The following is an 18,805-nucleotide window of genomic DNA, read 5'->3' on the forward strand; positions in this document are numbered from 1 at the left end:
CCTAACAAATCTCCACCCAAAGCTGACGGCAGGGTTTCGCCGTGCGCGGTGCCGGAGGAGAAATGCAGAAATAGAGAAATAAAAAAAGTAACGGAGAGAAACGTGTCTTGGGGCGACGCAAAATGAGGGCGTTTGACATTTTCCTAGTTGAAAGCGAACTGATTCCGGAGGTTTCTTTCAATTTTTGTACTAGGATCTTTTTAAAATTCGAATTTAAAAAAAAAAAATTCCTTCTAAAAAGAGAACGGACTCTGGAGGGTGTTGTTTTTTTTTTTTTAATTGTCATAATAAAAATCAAACTGACTCTGGAGGGTTTTTTTTTTAAATTTTCTTACTAGAAATTGAGCTGACTTCAGAAGTTCTCTTTTTTTTTTTGTAGAAGAGGGGTTTTTTTAATTTTTGTAATAGAAAGCGAACTGACTCTGGAGGGTTTTTTTTTTAAATTTTATTTTATTAATAGAAATGGAACTACCTCCAGAGGGGTTTTTTATTATTTTTGTAGTAGAAAGGTAACTAGTTTTGAAAACCAGACGTTTTAAAAAAATTTTCTTCATAGAAAGCAAACTTATTTGGGTTTGGTTTTTTCCTCCCACCCCCCCCAAACCTTCAAAAACCCTCAAAAAACAACAAAAAACCCCCCTTGAACCCCCCCAAAACCCTAAAAAACCCTCAAAGAATATTAAAAACCCCTCCGAAATATTAAAAAAAAAATCCAAAAAATTCAAAAAAGTCCAAAAAACTCCCGCAAAAGGTGAATTTATTTAGTATTTAAGGGTAAAGCAGCGAAACCGAAGCCATTCCGCCCCCAAAGACGGGCCAACCGGCACCTCCTCGCCCATCGCTGCCGCTCTCCCCGACAGCGGGCAGCGCTGCCTGCGGTTGTCAGGCAGGGGCGGGGCCATCGGCGTCCGCTGGGGGGCGCTGTTGGATCGCGGCTGAATGGCGGGCGAAGCGGGAGCGGGGAGACGGGGATGGGGAAGGGCCGTCGGGGCGCCGGGGCCCCAGCGCCCCGACGGCCCTTCCCCATCCTCGTCTCCCCGCCCCAAGCGGTGACCGGGCGAGGCGGGAGCGGCGGGGGGAGAAAGGGGAGGGGGGAAGGGAAAAAAGGTACGCGCGCCCTTTAAGAAGAGTCGGTGGGCGTGTCCCCAAGCCGCAAGGCCCCCCCCGCCCCGCGCCGCGATTGGCCGCCTGGCCTAGGGCTGCCCGTTCCGCTGCCTGCGCGGAGGAGTAGAGCGATCGTCGCGGCGGGCGGCGCCGCTGTGCGGGAGGGGACGGCGGCGGCGGCGGCGGGGCGGGAGACGGAGGAAGGCGGCGGGGAAGCGGCATGGGCGCCTGACGCCCGTCCCGTCCCGCCGCCGAGGGACGATGGCGCGGCCCCGGGGCGGGCGGTGGTTGCTGGGCGTCCTCCTCGCCCTGTGCCGCCTGGCCGCGCCGCTCGCCAAGAGCCTGGAACCGGTTTCCTGGAGCGCCGGTAACCCCAAGTACGTGCGGCGGAGGGGCGCGGGGGAGCTGGGGGGGTAGGGGTGTGGGGGGAACAAGCCTCGCACCCTGCCTGGCAAAAAAAAAAAACCAACCAAAAACCAAACCAAAAACAAACCCGGGAAAATTAAAAAAAAAAATTACCTGACCCCGCAAGATTTTAGAGGAAAAAAATCCCGCCCCGGGAAGCGGAGCGGGCACCGCGAAGAGCGGCCGGAGCCTGTGGTCGACGGACGGAGAGGAGCGATCCCCGGCTGGAGTACGGACCCTCGCCGAGCCCCGGCTGCCGCTCCCGGGCGCGCTTGGCTGCTGCGGGCTGTTACCTTTTTTGTCTTAAAAAAAAAATCTGCTTTTAAATTTTTTTTTTTTCCTCAGCTTTAAACATTCTTTCGGCTTTTAAAGGTTTTCTTATCTTTAATTTTTTTAAAAATTTTTAAAGAACGTGCTTTATTTTTTTATTTTTCATTTTTAAAAAGATTTTTCACCTTTAATTTTTTTTTTTTTTTTACCCCCCCCGGGATTAGGGGAGGCTCCCCCGCCAACCCCCCGCCTGGCCGGCTGCCGGGGGGGCCGCCACCGCCGGATCGCCGCTCCCCTGTACCACGCCGACGCTAGAGTGGATTTATTATCTTTTAATTTTTTTTTTTTTTTCTGGGTTTTCTCGTCTAAAAGCATGCCGCGGAGGAAGGCGGGGGGGCGCGATGGGACCCCCCCGGTCCGGGTCTGAACAAAGCCGGCGGCGGGGCTGCGGCGGTTCTCCACAGCCCTGCTCCGGCTATATATATACAGCTAAATTACATGTATCTATACGTGCCGTGTGGACGCGTACGGGTCTGCCCCGGCCGAGCCGCGGGAACAATGAGAAGGGGCTTTTCCAGCGCGCCGGGATGAAGGGCGAGGAGGAGGAGGAGAGGAAGGTGCTCGGCCGCGGTCCCTGCTGACCTGGGGCTGGCGGTGTCGGGATGCTGTGGTAGCCCTCTTGCTGGGCTTTATCTTGTAGATCACAGAGTGTTTGTTTATCTTGGCCCCTTCTGGGTTTTAAAAAAAAAAATAAATCCAGATTTTAGTCTGATTTCCCCCCCCAGTTTCTCAAAAAAACAAACAAAAAAAAAAAATGGAGAGTTTTTGAGGGTTGGAGAGAACCGGAACAATTTGGACAACCTTCCCGCTTCGATGCTTATATACCACCCAAACGTTTCTTTCTTTGGGGGGGGAGCAACTTCGCCGGCGCGCGCGTGCACGCAGGCTCTCGCGCGCTGGGGCCGAGGGGGCCCAGAAGTTCATTCTGCTGCTCGGTGTGTTTTCCCTTCCTTTTGGAGATGCGCCTCTTGGCTGGGAGCAGAGACAGCCTTTCCCCTGGGGAACCAGTCCCTCGCGTTTGTGAGGCAAATCCACTCCAGAAAATAACCTTTTTAGCTAAAAAGGAGCCGCCGGAGGCAGGAGTGGCTCTGGCTTGGTGGCGGTGGTGGGTTCGCCATGTTGCCCCAGCCCGCTTTAGCAGCGTTGGCGTTTATGAAACGGCCGAGGCCCGGGGAGCGGGCGGTGGGCACACCGGTGGGCTTTCCACTGTCCTCCCCTGGTGCGGTGGGCTCAGGGGCATCCCTCCCCGGTGGGGCGTGCAAGGAATAACTCCAGGTGTGTCTTGGGTCTTCCCAAATTTGGGGCTCGGTGGCTGTCCGCCCTCGGCGCAGGTTTCTGGCTGCGTGCCATCCCGCGTGGGGACGGCTCCCGTGGATGCCTGGTGTGGGGCGGCAGCCCGGGGGGGCTCGGGGGCAGCGCCGGTGCTCCCCGAGTCCCCGCTGATGTCGCGCCCGCCCCGCCGGGGTGGGAGAAGGTGGGAAGTGCCCAAAATGTTGGCGTTGCCACCCGGACACGGCTCTGCCGGGCAGGACGGGCGCCGCGGAGGGTGCCAGTGGCGGGGCGGGAGCCGTGGTCGGGGGCTGACGGCGCCCGGCCCTGCTCCCACTCACGCCCCGTCGGCCTGTGCCCGCGTGGCCTGACCCCGGACCCTCCTCTTCGGGGCCCGTCTTTGGGGTCCGTCGCTCTCTCTTCACGCCTCAGTGCTCCTGCCTCCCGATTTTTGCAGGTTGCGTGGCGTTGGGCAGAGCCTCTTCGCGGCCGCTCCTGCCTGCGAACGCCATCGAGTAAACCCGTCTGGGGAGCCGCCTGCGGCACAAAGTCCGGTTCCAGTTTGAGGAAAAGCCGTGCTCTTTGTTAGGCTGGGCTTACTCCTGGAGAGATGAATTAAAAAACTCCCAAGCGCGCTCTCCGCCGTCCTTTGGGCTTTCGAGCCCCTTCCTCCAGCGTGCCGTGCCTGTGCCAGCCCTCCGCCCCGCTCTGCTGAGCTTTCGCTCTTGTTTTAAGAGTTAAGAGCTAAAGCCTTTAAGAATAACATCGCTAAGTGGAATTTTCCAACAGATAGAAGGAGAAAGCGTCGCACGTTGGGCCGGCTGGCCTTGGCGGTGTCACTGTAAATAATGAAAATATTTTTCTGCCCTTTCCCTCCCCTGGGTAGCTCGGGGCTGCGCTTACAAAGCGTGGGCTTATGACTTGGCTGGGACGTCGCCGGCAGGTTCCCGGCCTCGTGGTGGTTATCAGGGGGATGCTGATAACACATCCGATAGAAGGAACGGTTTCCTAATCGAGTTAAGACTAGCTTAAGCTGTAGCACTGCGTGCTGCGTTGGGGGAACGTTTCTCTTCGGCTCGGAGTTCTGTGCCCAAAAGCCAACAGTGAAATCGTCACCGTCTTCCTATTGTGGATAATTCTGTGTCTTTTGAGGGGAAAAAATTAGGCTTAGAAATGCTGTTTCTGGATAGAAGGTGATAATGGTCAGAACCCGGCGCTTGGGACAAGCTGAGGCTAAATGCGATCCCCTCTGAGCGAGCTTTCCCCGGGATGGCTGCGGAGCCCCTTGGCAGGGGTCTCGGGGAGCCAATGTGGTTTTCATTTTATTCCATCGTGTCCGAAGGGGGTTTCATGGGGGGGCCAGAGGGTGCTTTCGGGATTTCCTCGGCCCTTTCGCTGCTCGGCTGGGGGTTGGTGGGAGCGTGCTCTTGTAGGACAGCGGGGAATTGGAGGAGAAATTCTGGCGAAATCCTTTCTGAAATCCCTTGGCTGTAGTTTTGGAGAAATATTGACCCTGGTGGGCTCCTGTGCCGACTGTTAAAAGGAAGCATTCCTAATAAAATATGGTTTGGAAAATTCATTTCAGGCTGGAATTCGCCTCTCCAGAAAGTATTTTAATAAGGAGGTGGGGGAAATGGGACACATCATCCGTGCGGCTCTGAAGAACGGGTCGTTTCGGCTCTGCTTTTCTGTCTTTCCCTTATGTATAAAGTTTTATTCGGCTCAACTCGCTCGCTACCTCTGCGGAGCAAGCCAGCAACTTTCTAAAAGCGAAATAAATGCATTTATTTAAAAAAATAAAATAGGCAGGGGGGAAGGGGAAAAAAAACCCCAACCCAGACAGAACTCTAATCCTTTGTGGTATTTTTATTCTGTTTTTAATGACATTATGGTGTCCTATTGAATTCTGTAAGCGCTGAGTTTGAAGCTTGGCGTATCTTTGCCTTTTTTAATACCTTTTACGAGGGACAAAGTGCTTGCGGGAAGGCCGCTTCCGAGGGGAGCGGCTGGCCCGGAGCTCTGCGTCGGTGGGCTCACACTTGTCGGAGCAGATGTAATTTAATTACCGTACCAGTGGGCGCGTGAGGCGCTTTGCAGTAGAAGGAGTTGGGAAACGGCGAAAACACGCTGCTTATTTTTAATTAAAAGCTACGTTTGGCTCGTGGAGCCTTCGGAGACTCCCTCCTCCCGGGGAGCGCGCGGGGCCGAGGGGTGGCGGCTCCTGGGGGGGTGCGGGGGCGCGGAGGGTCCCGTCAGCGATCCGCCGGCCCCCGGGCACCCCTCTGCCTCCCCCGGGGCTTTGCTTCATCTCCGGAGGCCGGTTTGGGTTAAGCGAGCCTGGAAGGGCTGCGTCCCGGTTGGAGTTTCCCTCTGGAATGGAGGAGCCCTTTCCAAGCGTGCCAGGAGGTCGCGGCTGGGAGGGTCCCACGCGCTGCGGTGCTGAGGGGGGCCCTTTGGCCGGTGTGGGGCTGCTCTTGCCCTCGCTCCCCCCACCCCCCCGAGGCGGAAGGCCCCCGTGCGCGGCCCACACCGCGGCGGTGAGGTTGCCCTTCTTGCCGTACCGGGGGGAAAGGAGCACCCAGGGCTCCTTGCGTGTCGTTCGGGAATGACTTCATTAACTTAAATTAAAAAAAAAAAAGTGAAGGCAGGGCTGCGGCTATTGCAGTAGCTGGGTAAATACCACTGGATTCTATAAAATGGATTTAACTGCTTCCTTTAAAAGAAAAAAAGAGCCGTGATGGGGTGGCTGATTGATTGTAAAAGGAGCCGTAGCTTTCTCCAGAGCAAAACAGCTGCCGCAGCCCCTCGGAGCCGTGCGGCAGCGGGGCCGGACGCGGCGTTTGTGCCATTCGTGGCAGCGGAGGGCTGGAGGGAGCCGGCGGGGGGCTGCTTCCCGCCTCCGCCGCACCCCAGCGGCTTCATCGCCTCTGGTTTGAAGCTGCTGCTCGGGCGCCGGTCCCGAACGGGCTGCGTGTGGCCGGGTGGGCAGGGGTCCCTCCCTGAGCCCTGCGTGTCTTCGTACGGGTCGCGGGGATCGCGAAGAGCCGCGATGCACGCGCGGCCCCTCGGACGTCGGGAGGCGTTTGGGTCGTCCCCTGGAAACGGGAGGCACAGCAGTAGGGCTGGCCCCTTCTTTCCACGTAGGATTTTTGGGTCCCGCCTGCCCCACGGCTTCCCCGCTGGCAGGGCACCCCTTAGTCAGCAGCGCGGTGGCGGTGCTGCTGGGAAGCCGGTCTGCCCGAGGAGCGCGGGGGTCCGGTGGGAAAACATCTTGTACCGATCAGTAGCACATGCTACTTGGAGTCTGGCAGCTGAAACAGGGTGGGGAGAAACAAAGCTGAAATCCATTCTGTGTCTAATTAATGATTGCTTGTATCGGGAGAGCGGGAGGAGGACTCTGGGCTCGGCGCTATCGCGGCGTCACATCTGGGCAGGAATGCGGCGGCGGTGCTGCAGGGCTTTTGTTGTGCTCGCCTCGAGAGAGCCGGGGTCCTTCCTTGCCCCACTTTTCTCCGTCCCGTCCCTCGCTCCGGGGCGGGTGGCGTGGGCAGAGACCTCCTGCGGCGAGCGGGAGGCGGGTGGTGGCGGTTCCCCGGCTCGCGGAGAGGTTTGGCGTACGCCTCCCCTCGGTGCACACCCGGCGTCCTTCGGGGAGGCTTTTCTTGCCCCTCGTGTGTCGTCTCCGGTTGGAGCCCCGGCATTGGCTCGTGGCTGTGCTGGGGCCCCGGGATCCCGGTGCTTCCGGCTCCACCGGCCTGGCCAGGCTCGGTCCCGGATCCGGATGAGTCGGACGAGCGAGGGCTAACTGTCCTGCTTGGTTAGGCTGGCTTTGCGCTCGGGGCGAGGTTTGCGTGGCTCCTGTGCTTTCGGGGAGCAGGGTTCTTCCTCGTGGGGTGCAGCCAAACGCTGCGGAGGCGGTGGGTGATGCCCAGAGGGGAGCGGGGGTGCCGGGGGACTTGCAGCACCCCCCTCCCAGAGGATGGGGGGTCAGGGCTGGGGTGTTACTCAGCTTCTCCTCCGCGAGCTCTCCCTGCCGGTGCCCCCGGGCGGGATCCGGCCCGGCTCAGGTGCCGGCGTGGCAGTGCCGCCCCGGCCGAGCCGAGCAGCTGTGCTTCAAAAATGCCAGCTATTTATAACCCTGGCTCGGCTGCTCAGCCGTAACCTTCTCCTACCCGCCGCCGGCCCTTCCCAGGTGGGCTGCTCCCCCTCCCGAGGCCGTGGGACCGGGCTTTGCCAGCGGCCCTGCACAGAGAGCCGGAGCGTGGGGGCTCGTCCGTGTCCAACCATGAACTTCCCTTGGCGTTTTCCAAGGGCTCCGTCCCGCCACGATGCTGCGCGTATGTCCATGTGCACCACGTCTGCCGGCCCGGCCGTCGGCGGGGTTGGGCCGCGGCGAGAGGTTTCGTGTCAGCCCGGTTTGACGCAGGGTGGCTCCTGCTGGTGCCGGCATGGAGGCACTGGGGGCAGGATGGCCGGGGGACGCTGCGTGAGCTCGCTGCCCCTGCACCTTCAAGCCGGAGTCTCGGAAGCGCCTTCCTGGCAGCGGCCGGGCCCCTGTCCCTGCGAGGGCCTGGGGTGGCTGCCCTCCCTGGGAGAGGGGTCCGGGCTGGCTTCAGTGGCACCCGCGCCTGCCTCGCCGCTCCACGTGCTGTGGTGGGCCACGAGCGTCCCGTTTCCCAGTAATCCCTGTCCTCGACCCCGGCAGCGGCTGGTGGCTCCGGCGCTTGCAGCATGAGCCCAGCCTTGGGGACCGCCTGTTTTTTGGCACCCGACGGCTTCTGAGTAGGTACTTCAGGAAAAGCAAAGTGCGTTTTCACAGCGTATCAGCTATAAATACCCGCGCGCCATGAATACCGCTCACCGAGCCTGTGCGTGTCTTCCTCCTCACTAAGGCGGGGGAACGGCGGTGGTTGCACGTGCGTTGGTGGCAAGCCTGCGACTCGACGCCGTTTTCTCTTTGTTACCCGTTTTCAGCCTTCTGATGGGTCTCTGCAAGGTGTGAGCGCAGTCGGGTGCGCGGGCCTGCGCGCCGGGGCGGCGGCCTCGTGGCGGCCGATGCGGTGATGCTCAGGGATGTGATGGTGCTGGGCCCCGGCGTTCTTTGTCTGGGCTCGCTGTAGCATCGCAGCCGAACGCAAGAGGGAGGTCCGCGGCCCCCACCGGCGTTTCGGCGGGCAAATGGTCGGTGGGCCTCGGAAAGGGGGAATGGGCGCAAAAGCGCTTCCACCCTCAACGCGGGGGGCGGCCGGTTTTCGCCCGGGTGGGGGGTCAGGGTGGGCTCCCCCAGGGATGCCGTCCCCTGCCTGCAGCCAGGCAGGCAGCATATGGAAAGGATCTGGGCGTAATATCCCGGGCTGCAGCGCGGCTTTGCTGAAGAGGCCACTTCAGCAGGGGACGCGGCGTGGTTAGTCCTCCCGGCTGACACATCCCAGGCCTTCCTCAGACTTGAAAGAGCTCGAGTTCGCCTTTGAATCTGAGGATTTATAGTCCTTTTAGGCCTCTCCAATAAAAGCACGGCTCCCTCCTCAGACAGAGCCCACCGTCTCCCTCCTCCAGGCTCATTATCCCGGGGATTTGTGTTGCTTGCTCTCGCGCGCTCTCGCTCTGTTGTTCGCTACCGCCGCTTTCTTCAGATGTGCGGCCGAGAACTTCAGAGCGTCAAAAGCAGAGCTGGAGGAGCGACGGGTGCTGGCCGCGCTGCCAGGACGCGGCCCCTGCCATGATCTTGAGTAAACGCGGCTCCAGGCCCGGCTGCGTGCAGGGAGAGGAGCCCTCGGCTGACGATGCTGGGGTACACCAGCATCCCCTCCTGAACGTGGGGACCGTCGGTCCCCCTTGCCCCGTGAGTGCCTGGCCATCACCCCGCCGTCCCTGGAGGGCTGTGAGCGAAGCGGGATGAGCTCCCGTCTCTCCGGGCAAGCGCGCGGAGAGCGCCAGGCGCGCGGCCGCCCCGGTCTGCCTCGTCTCGGCACATGTGGGCACTTAAGCATCCTCAGCCCTACAGATCATGTCTGCTTTACGCAGGCACGTCAAGCCTCTAACTGTTTAAAGAGAGGCTTAAGAAAGAGTCCAGAGAAACGACATAATAATTATTGTATTACAAATTGTTTCCTTTAATGGGCCCTGTCGGATCGCTCAGTCTGCTAAACACATTGTGCCCTCCCCCGGCCCCCAGCCCCGCGCTGCCGCGGCCCCTTTCCACTGCTCCAGCCTCCCCTTACAAACCCAGTCCCACCGGAAAATTCCTCCTGCCGAGGAGCCCGGGTGGTGGGGCGAGGGACGGGGGCTGCCTGGAAACCCACACGGCCCCACCGGGGGCTCCGCAAGGCGAGGGGAGGGTGGGGTGGCCCCATCTCTGAGGAGGGGGTCTTCTCCCTGGGGGTGGGTGGTGGTCCCTGCCCCTTCCCTTGCTCCGGAGCATTGCGGTGCCCTGGACCTTGCCCATCCCGAGGGCTTTCGGGCCAGGTTCCCCCCCGCCCCAAGCTGACACTTGAGGCTCAAGGGCAACTACTCACCGGTCAAAAACTTCTTGCCCTGCCCGCACCGGTTGCCGCAGGCAGGGCAGCATGGGCAGAGCGAGGTTCCTGCCCTTCCCGGCGTTTCGGTGCTTGCGTTGGTGGTGGACGGCTCCCAGGCAGCTTTTTGGCAGCTCCCACCCCTGAGGGCTGCGGGGTGTAAGGAGAGGAGCCACGAGTGGCAGTGTGAATTTTTTCGTTGCCCCCAAAGAATAAAAGTGTTGGAATTAAGCAGCAGGTTACGTTTCTTCAAGGCCGAGCAGCAAATATGTTTTAAATTTGGCAGCCGGCAGCAGAGAGCGGGTGGGAGAAATTTTCCAGGTATTGCGTTACACTTTCCCCTAAAAGGGCTCTGCTTTGGGGCTGGGGATTAAAGGGAGGAGGCGGGGGGCAGCCCCGGGCGCGGGGATGGGGGCTGCGTCCTCTGGGGGAGCAGACCCCCTCCCTCACACGTGCTCACAGCCCCGTGTGCTCCCGCTCCCTCCGGCGCGCTCCCGAGGGCGCGGGGGCCGTGGTGCTCGCCCCGGCTGACTCAGGCCCTACCCGGGGCAGAGGTGCGCTGCGGGGGACGGCTGGGATTAATTTTTGGGCTTCCTTCTCCTGGGCGCGATGGGAAATTTCCACCTGGCTGTGGGCACCGCCCCGGTCTGCCGGGCTCTGCCTTGCCCTCCTCTCCTCCTCTGATGTCTTTAATAAATACTTCACGCAAGAGCGAACCTGGGATCCACTCCCAGCACGGAACTGGGGCTCGGCCAATTAGTCGATTATTTCAGAAGAAGAAATTGAAAAAAAAAAATTATTTTTTTTAGGGGAAGGTCTGGCAAATGCATCAGCGAGCAGCCCTTCTCCTGGGGCGGGGGCGAGCTGGGGGGGCTCCGCGCAGCCCCTGCCTGCAGTCGCTGAGCTCCGGCGTGTCCCCCCTTGTTGGTAGGACGGGGCGCTGCCCTCTGCACCAAGCAAGAGATGGGGTCTTGGCGGCTGCCTGCGCCCTGGCTCGCTGCCTGTCCCCCCTGCACTGGCTGTCCCCCCGCCCTGGCATGTCCCTTGTCCCAGGGCAGCCAGGCGGGTGGTCCATGAGCATCCCCTCTGGAGCTGGCACTGCCGCATCCCATTGTTCCCAGCTTCCTTCGCAGCGGGAGGAGGAGGAGGAGATGCTTCCCCAGGAGGTAGGGAAGGGCTGTCCCAGTGCCGGGGGTGGGGGTGCAGAGCCCCCTTCCCTCTTGCCGGGCAGAGCCGCAGCGTCCCATGGCCCCCGCCACCCGAGGGGCTGGGGAGCGGGGGGCTCAGCCGGGCTGGGGTTTCAGGAAGACGCTCAGAGGTGCGAAGGGCTGGAGGCGGCTGGAATTTCCCCTTCAGCTGTGTTTGGTTTTAAACTTGTATTATTCTTCTTCTCGTGTAAATTCTGCGAGGACGTGGCCTGGTTGCGCGCCCGTGCCGGCGTGCGCTCTCCGGTGGTGTGCCGCCCTCCCCTGCGCCCCCGTGAGCGGCATCTCGGCTGTACCTGATTGCTGAAATAATTGGGGTAGCACCAGCCGGGCAAGGCAGCGGTGCTGGGCTGGGGTCCCCAGAGGGAGAGGAGGGTCTGTCGTGTGGCTGTGCCTCCCAGCCCTGCCAGCCCTCTCGCACCCCTCTCCCACCCCTCCGTCCTGCGCCGGCATGGCTCCGTGCCCGTTGTTGGCGTTGCTGCAATAAAACTTTTCTTCTGTTTGCTTTCCTTTTTCACGTGCCTGAGTTACGTGAAAACCTGTTGTTGGGGATAGGGGATGGAGGAAAGCCTGCTCGTGGGATGTTGGGGACGATGACACTGGCTTGGCTTGGTGTTCCCTCCCTGCAAGCGATGGGTGCTGGGCGGGGGGGGGCTCTGCAGGGCCACCCGGTGAAGGCAGGGAGAGGGGCGGCTGAGAGCACTTGGGACGGCACACGATGGTGCCCAGGCCAGCCGGCCGGCTTCTCAACTTGGCCTTTTCCCCACCAGCTTCCTTTGCCGAATTTTCTTCCCCAAAAGGTGGGGAGGGGACGGCACCCTGGGGTAATGGTGGGGAGCAGCCGATGCCCTCCCAGTCCAGCTCTAGTGACCATCCTGTGTGCCCAGGGCGAGGGGGTCCCATGGGAGTCCCTTCCCAGGAGCGGTTCCCGATCCCAGGGAGGTTTAACACTTGACGATGCTTTTGATCTCTGCCCTGACTTGGTTAGCGATGGGCGCTGCTTCCCTAATTATCCCCTTCATGTGGGGCTGCGCGGGTTGTTTGTGCTTACCTGGTCTCTCTCCCAAGAAAAAAAACCCAATACCCTGCAAGGGCGTGTGCGGGGTGGGGGAGCGCAGCGTGCTTTCCCATACCACGCAGGAATCCTACAGCGCTCTTCATATAGCCCTGGGTGCTCCCACCCACGGCAGGCAGTTTCATGCTCCTTGGCTGGTTTCATAACATCCAGGAGAGGCACGAAAGTCTTCCAAAACCACCTCCCTTTGCTGCGCGCGGAGCCCATGGGGCAGGGACGGCGGGTGGAGGTGCCCCCTTTGGGGTGCCGACCCGGGGTTGGGGGTTTGTTGGTCATGCCGCCCGGCTGGGAGAGCACCAGTGCCCACCTAGCATCAGTTCTTGGCTGAGATTTACTTCTTTTGGGGTTCAGGCTGCACGTTGTGCCTGGACACACTGCGGGACGCAGGCAGCGGCAGGGACTCTGCTGCTGTTCCCAGCCTGGGGTGGGGGCATCCAGGGGTGGGTGAGAGCTGCGGGATCCTCCTGGCTTCTGCTCTCCCAGGCAAAGGCCCTTTCCACCTCCTTTTACCTCTTTGAGCGTGGAGGTGTGTTGGGTTGAGCATGGAGACACGTTGGGTTGAGTGTGGAGGCGCGTTGGGTTGAGCGCGGAGGCATGTGGACCATCTTGCAGCGCTCCCAGGAGTTCCTCCATGCCTGTAAACCAGTTGGAGGCTTGTGGGACATCAGAGTTGCAAAGTAAAGCATTAACGTGCTGCAGCATCGCACCAGTGCGCAGGCGGAGCAGAGAAATTTTTGTATTTCTTATGTGAGAGCGCTTTCTCCTTAAGGTACCTATAGGTGCCCGTCCCTGGTGCACCCAGTTCACCCCGTGTGCACGCGACCTGGCTGGAGGGACCTTGCCCACCCTGTGCCCTCCATTGGGAAAGGCTGTGCCGCCTGCTTCTTGGGGGGAGTGGGGCAAGGATCCCGTTCCTAGTTCATTAAAGAGCTTTGCTGCTAGTACCGATGGTTTCCTTATGCAAGGGCGGGGAGCGGGTGACAGTTACAAGAGTGGTGGGATAATTGCTTCCAGATGCTGCCTCCCCTCGTCGCCGGGGCCCGTGTGTGTTCCAGCGCCGTTCCAGCGCCCTGCCAGCTCCGGCGAGCAAAACCCAGGAGTCGGCCCGAAAAGCGGGGCTGGCTCAAGCCACTTCAAACAGCTCAACCTGCGATGGCTCTTGATTTCACCGCATCTTCTGGCGGCCGCTGCGGACGTGGGAGCAGGCCGGCTCACGAGCTGCGGCGAGGGCTCTCCCGGTTCCGCCGGCCCCCGAGCTGGGGCTTATGAGGAATGCTGCGGGACTGGGGGTGCAATCCAGAATCGGCAGCACTGACTGCGGCAGGCGCGGCGGGCGGCTTTCCCAGACCCGCGCCAGAGGAGACTGCCTCCGCTGCGCCCGGCTTCCCCGCGGCTCGCACCACCTCGGGATGCTTGCGCCGTAAACACCACGTTTTTTGGCATCTGGGCTTTCTTGCAGAGGTCATCATTGCTAGCAATACTATTAATGATTATTTATTGGTTCTTAATGCCAAATAATGTAAACATCTGGCTAACGCAGCGCACATGTTGCTCGTGCGGCGGGACATCTCCGAGCGCTCGGCGTTGGGTTTACGCTCCTTATGAATTAGAAGGCGGCAAAGGGTGGGTTGTTTTGATAAACTCCCCTGAAGGCAGAGATTCTTGAAGGGCTTCGCTGCTGACCTTCTTGTTAATTACTGCTCTGCAGCGCCGGGAGGACCAGCTGAAAGGGAGTAATGAAGCGTCGTCATCCGGCGCGCTCAGCCCGGCCAGGGCCCCGCGAGGAAAACGCCGCCTCCCTCCTGCACCGGGATGTGTGCCCCTCTCTGCGTATTTGTGGAGCTGGTTCCTCATGCCTGGTAGATCGGAGCCCTGACTCATAAAACCTATTTTAAGGTTACGGTTCTGACCTTGATTTACACCGGCAATGGGTGTCGACGCAGGATTTTTCCCAAGGTAACTGCAATGGAGGCAAATCTAGCGGATGATGAAGGTGCCGGGGAAGACAAGGAGCAGAACGGCTTGCTGTCGTGTTGCTTGCCGGTGGACACGGGTTTTACTTCCCTGACGTTTCCCCTGCTTTTAGCCCCAGACAAAGCTTCGTGGCAAGGAGAAAGGCAAATGCGAACGGAGGAAAATTTACTACTCCTGTGATTTCTGTCGTGCTCCTGAAGGTGAGAGTTGACTCACTTCGCCTGGTACCAGCTCAGCAATTCCACCTCGTCCCCGGAGAGTGTCTGAAGTCACGCAGGGAGAAATAGTGCCTGGGGTTAAAAATAGACGCTGACAGTAGGAAGGGAGGACTGGGAGAGCTCCCTGTCAGGGGAGGTGGACGGAGCCCGGCAAACGGCATCGGGGTTGCGCTGCACTGCTAGAGCTTGGCTTTAATGGGCTAGACCGGAATTAAACCTCATTTGCACTTGTCATAACCTGGAGTGGATTTCACTCTTGGGCTTGGACGTCAATCAGTCAGCCCAGGGAATGCGCCTCTGTTTTTAAGGGTCTTGCAGAAGTTTGTTAGCGAGGATGCGGTGCTGGCGGGGCCAGGGCTGGGAGAAGAAGGTGGCTCATTAAATCCTAATTGTTGGAGGCGGGCAGGTGGGACACGGCTTTGGCAGAGGAGAGCCTGGCAGGGGATGGGAGTGTTCCACGCCCCTGGCATTTTTCAGGACTGATCTGGAGGCAGAGGGACTTAAACTCGATCCGCTTTGTTGCCAGCTGGGATGTACAGTCATGCCCAAAGCGCTTTGTTGGGCTGTCCCAGTGCTACCAGTAGCCGCCTGGCTGGGAGCGGGGCATGCAGGGTGCTGCTTGGCCGGGGACGGTGGCGGTGCCAAGGGGAGGGTGCTGAGCGGTGCAGGACTGCGAATTCTGCAACCCTTGCCCGAGGCTTTTGTTAAAGCTCATTAAAACCATCTGTGGTTACCGGAGCCTGACCAGAAAGCCAGCAGAGGCTGGGGCAGCCCGCATCCCCGGTCCCCACAGTGGGGACACGGCCAGTGCTGTCCCCCCCAGGGCAGCCACCAAGCAGCGGGTGGGAGGAGAGGGGGTCACAGCTCCCGCTGGAGCGGGACCAGGAGCGATTCCGGCTTCTCCTTTGGTTTAAAACTTTTTTTCTTTCTCTCCTGTTTCTTTGGTTCTGGCAGCCCCCTCAGCCCTCTCCACCGCGCGAGATGCTGCGAGTACAATAGGGCTGCGAGGTGGGGCGGGAGGGTGGAAGGAGATGAAAGGGGAAAAGTAAAATTGAAGCATGTCTGGAAGGGCATTTTGATGTAAATGGGACTTTTTGATAGACTTTGAGAGACACCGGCAGAAAGGGCACTGGCCCCCTTCGGCGTGCTGAGCTCTGGGCTCGGCTCTTTCATTTGCTGGGGAAAAGGGCATTTTTTCATCTCTTGTTGGGTGCACCCACGGTTCCCGCTGGTCCTCCCCTTCCTCATCACCACCCGTGTCCCGGCGTGGGGCAGCCCTGTGGGCACGTCTTAACGAATTCAAACAACTGGAGAGTCCTGTTCAAAACGTGAAAGTCTTGGGAAAGGGAGATGGCTTCTTGCAGCCCAAGCAGGCGAACCATGGGCGGCCGGGAGGGCACGGCTGCACCCCACCTTCCTCCCCGCCGGTAGCTCCTGCAAACCTTTCCCCTCCCCGGGGAGGGCGCGTGGCCGATGCGCTCTCGTCCTTTCGATCCCAGCACTCGTCCTTGGCATCGTCTCGGCAGCTCTCCCGTGTTCGTGGAGACGTGGCCTCGCCGTGAGTCATCGTCCTTCCTTTCTGCTGCTCTTTTATTTTTCCCTTTTCCCTCTCCTAAGAGAGCATTTATTAAAAGGAAGCAACACATTCATCCAGGAAACAAGAGCACAATAAATGTATGACGTTTTATCATTTAAAAGGCGTCTCCGTCATGGTTGTCGCTGCTGCTTTGACGAGCTGGGGGCGAGAGGAGGCTGCGGGGGGCCGGGGACGCTCCCCGTGCGTGTCGGCCCCGGGATCCCTGGTCCCTCCCGGTGGCTTGGAGCCCGGAGGGGGGTCACCGGTTTCCTGTTGCCTTCCCGTGTGCTTGCGTGCTCCTGCTTGGCAGCTGCTGACCTCACCATGGCGTGCGGAGGGGAAATGGGAACGGCGCTGCTCCCCGGGGAGAGGTCTGACAGGTCGGGGGGCTGGGCGGGCAGAACCGGGGCGGGCGGTGGGAGCTGGCGTCTGCGTCCCCGTGCCGTCGCAGGCGATGGTTAGCCCAAGAGAAGACCTGTCACTTCTCATCTGTGCGCTGCCGGTGGAGCCCGCGACCGGGCTCGCATCCCCCCTGCGCCTGCCCGCTGCCGCGCTCTCCTCCCTTAGGTTGTTGTCGTTGCGCAGCCAGCCGTCAGCAGTCCCAAAATTTACTGCCGGCGTAAAACCATCAAAAACCGAGCTGTTAGTAGCAGTCAGTAAAAATGGCGAGGCAATTGCAGGAGAACTTGTTTCTTCCTCTGACAAACTTCTGAGTCAGTCCTTTAATCTCTAATCTAGGTTTACGGTCATCTTCATGGAAATGCTGGGCTCTGCGAAGAGTTGACATGTATGACCATCATAAACCAGGAGTTATGGGAGCCCAGAATTGCCTTGATGGTCCGAGCGTCTGCAGGAAGCATTTTAAAATCAGTAATCAGGATTTATTGGCGATTGTGGCTGAAACTGTCAGTAGAAAATAAAATAATCAGCCCCGGACTTTTTTTTTTTTTTCCTCCCCCTCCTTTGGCATTTGACTCCTTCCACGTATTCTTAAATCATGTCGTGTCTTGCTTACGTGCTTAATGTCTTCCTAACTGGGGGGCTGCGGGTGAGAGGAGGGGGGTCCAGCCCCGGTGGGTGCTGGGCACCCTGTCTCCCACCCCTGGCCGGGAGCAGGGTCCCCGGTCCTGTCCCGTCCCCGCACGCTGTCCTGCCTCCCGGTCCTCCCCATCCTGGGCGGGCTGAGCATCGTGGCGTACCACGGCGTGTGGCGTTCGCGGGCGCGTCCGTGGCGCGTGGGGGACGTGGAGCCACGCGCGCGCGCCTGGAGGACGCATCTCAGCTGGTTTCTCGCCTCGGGTAGCTGGGTCCTTATAAACATTATGTGCTTTTGGGGTTTATTTTGTTGTTAAAGATGTATGTAGCAGGAAACGTAAGTTGTGGAAAGGCGTCCTCCTTGGGTGGGGCGGGAAGGGAGCCAGGCGGGTCCTTGCACCGGCGCTGGCTGCGGGGGCTGGCCCGCTGCTCCTGGGAAATGGAGGCCGCCAGCACCTTTGTCGCTCAAACTATCAATTTCCATCGAGTTACAGCAGCGCTGAGACCAGCGCACGAGGCCAACGACACGTTTTTCTGCAAGACAACTAATCCGTGCCGGAGCGGCGGAGGAGCCTGCACCGCTCCCTGGGCGACGCGGGCGACGCGGAGCTGCCTGCGCTGCGCGGTGCTGCAGCAAACCTCGGTGCCCCGTAGCTTCTCCTTCGGAAGGACCCCGGTGTTAAATCTCTTTTTTTCCTTTTTTCTTCTTGGATAAGTTAAACCGACCCAACTTCCCCCCGTCCCTTTTTTTCACCCGAAACTTTGAGTCACTTCTGTGCGTTTGCAGTTGTTCCGCGTCCGACGGGGGCTGTGGATGGGCAGGATCGCTCTCGCCGGGTGCGGGATACATCCCGTGCTCCCGGCATCCAGAGGCAAAACCCTGCCCCGGCCCTGAGCATCCCCCTTGCCCACCGCCCGTCGGTGCCGGGTCCAGAGGTAGCCTGAAATGGTCTGCTCGGTTTGATAAATATCTCCGTTTCCCTTTTCTGTTTAACAAATACCTTCTTTAACGGCAAAGCGTTCTGTTAAGTTTTCTCATCATCACGCTTAGTCACGCGGGGTGACTTCTAAAAGTACTTTTTAAAAAATGCCACTTTTTATCCAGGTTTTAAAATTGAAGTTCATTTTTTATCCAGAGGCAGGATATAAATGACTCTACTAAAATTAGATTAATCCTAATAAGAATGTCAGTTATCATTTCTGAATACATTAGATTTTTTTTTTTTAAATTTTACATGCCTCTTTAGCTATAATTGCTAGTGTAATTTCTTACATAGACATGGTGTGTCCTCACGGTTGACAGAAATACTTAATGCAATGTCGACACCGCAGTAAGTTCCAAATTAGTGCGTGGCAGTCACTGCAAACGTTTTGAACTTTCTCCTTAATAAGTTTAAAAAAAAAAAAAAAACAACAAGCAACCCTTAAATGCAAAGCAAGGCTAAAACGCATTTAGGTCGTCCGAGAAAAGCAGGGCGGTTGGAGGCTGGAGCCCTTCAGAAGGGCCCTCCATGAGCTGGGAGGGGGAGGCAGAAAGAGAAGGGGGAGCTGAGGGTCCCGGCGGGGCCGGGGAGGCGATTTGGGGTCCGGCGAGCGAGGGCAGGTTGTGGGGTTTGCGTCCCGGGGGGCTGCGGCCGGGGCTGGGGCGGTTCTGCAGCAGCACCCGGTGCTCACGAGGGATTTTTTTTTTTTTTTTTTTTTAAGGCACGGTAAATAACCCGCCTTTCCTGGCGGGTGCCCCGAAAGCGTCGCTGCCCGCACGCGGGTGCAAGGTGGGCGTTTGATCTCTCGTTTGCTTTTGCAGCTCCGGTCGCTTCCAGCGCTTGTGCCGTGCGTCGGGGAGCGGGTTTGAAGCGAGCGCGGCCGGCCGCGAGCGTCCTCCCGGCGCCCTGAAACACCCCCGGCTCCGGCGTGGGGCGGACCCCGCTGCTGGCAGCGTCCCCGTTGTGCGTTGCGATAGAAGAGCTGGCAGCATCAGCGCGCGGCGGGGACGCGTCCCCGGCCCGGTGGCACGGCGCGCGGTGGGGCGAGGACCGCAGCTGGGAACGCCTGAGCTAGCGGGATTTTGGGGCAAGGCTCCGGGAAATCGCATCTGGCAG

At 59.4% G+C, this 18,805-nt stretch overlaps 1 protein-coding gene across 1 annotated transcript in view; it reads left to right on the plus strand.

Annotated features, from left to right (window-relative positions):
* Window positions 1-1,005: 1,005 nt before the first annotated feature.
* EFNB1 (ephrin B1) overlaps window positions 1,006-18,805 on the plus strand; it is a gene marked incomplete at its 3' end in the record, with an annotated part of 50,701 nt that continues 32,901 nt past the window's right edge. The window contains exon 1 of the mRNA XM_082004213.1: window positions 1,006-1,481. Coding sequence (XP_081860339.1) covers window positions 1,366-1,481 — 116 coding nt within the window. The 5' untranslated portion in view covers window positions 1,006-1,365. The remainder of the gene's footprint in view (window positions 1,482-18,805) is intronic.

The sequence above is a fragment of the Phaethon aethereus genome (genome assembly GCF_964289735.1).
Source record: "Phaethon aethereus genome assembly, chromosome: 10".
NCBI classification, from domain to species: domain Eukaryota; kingdom Metazoa; phylum Chordata; class Aves; order Phaethontiformes; family Phaethontidae; genus Phaethon; species Phaethon aethereus.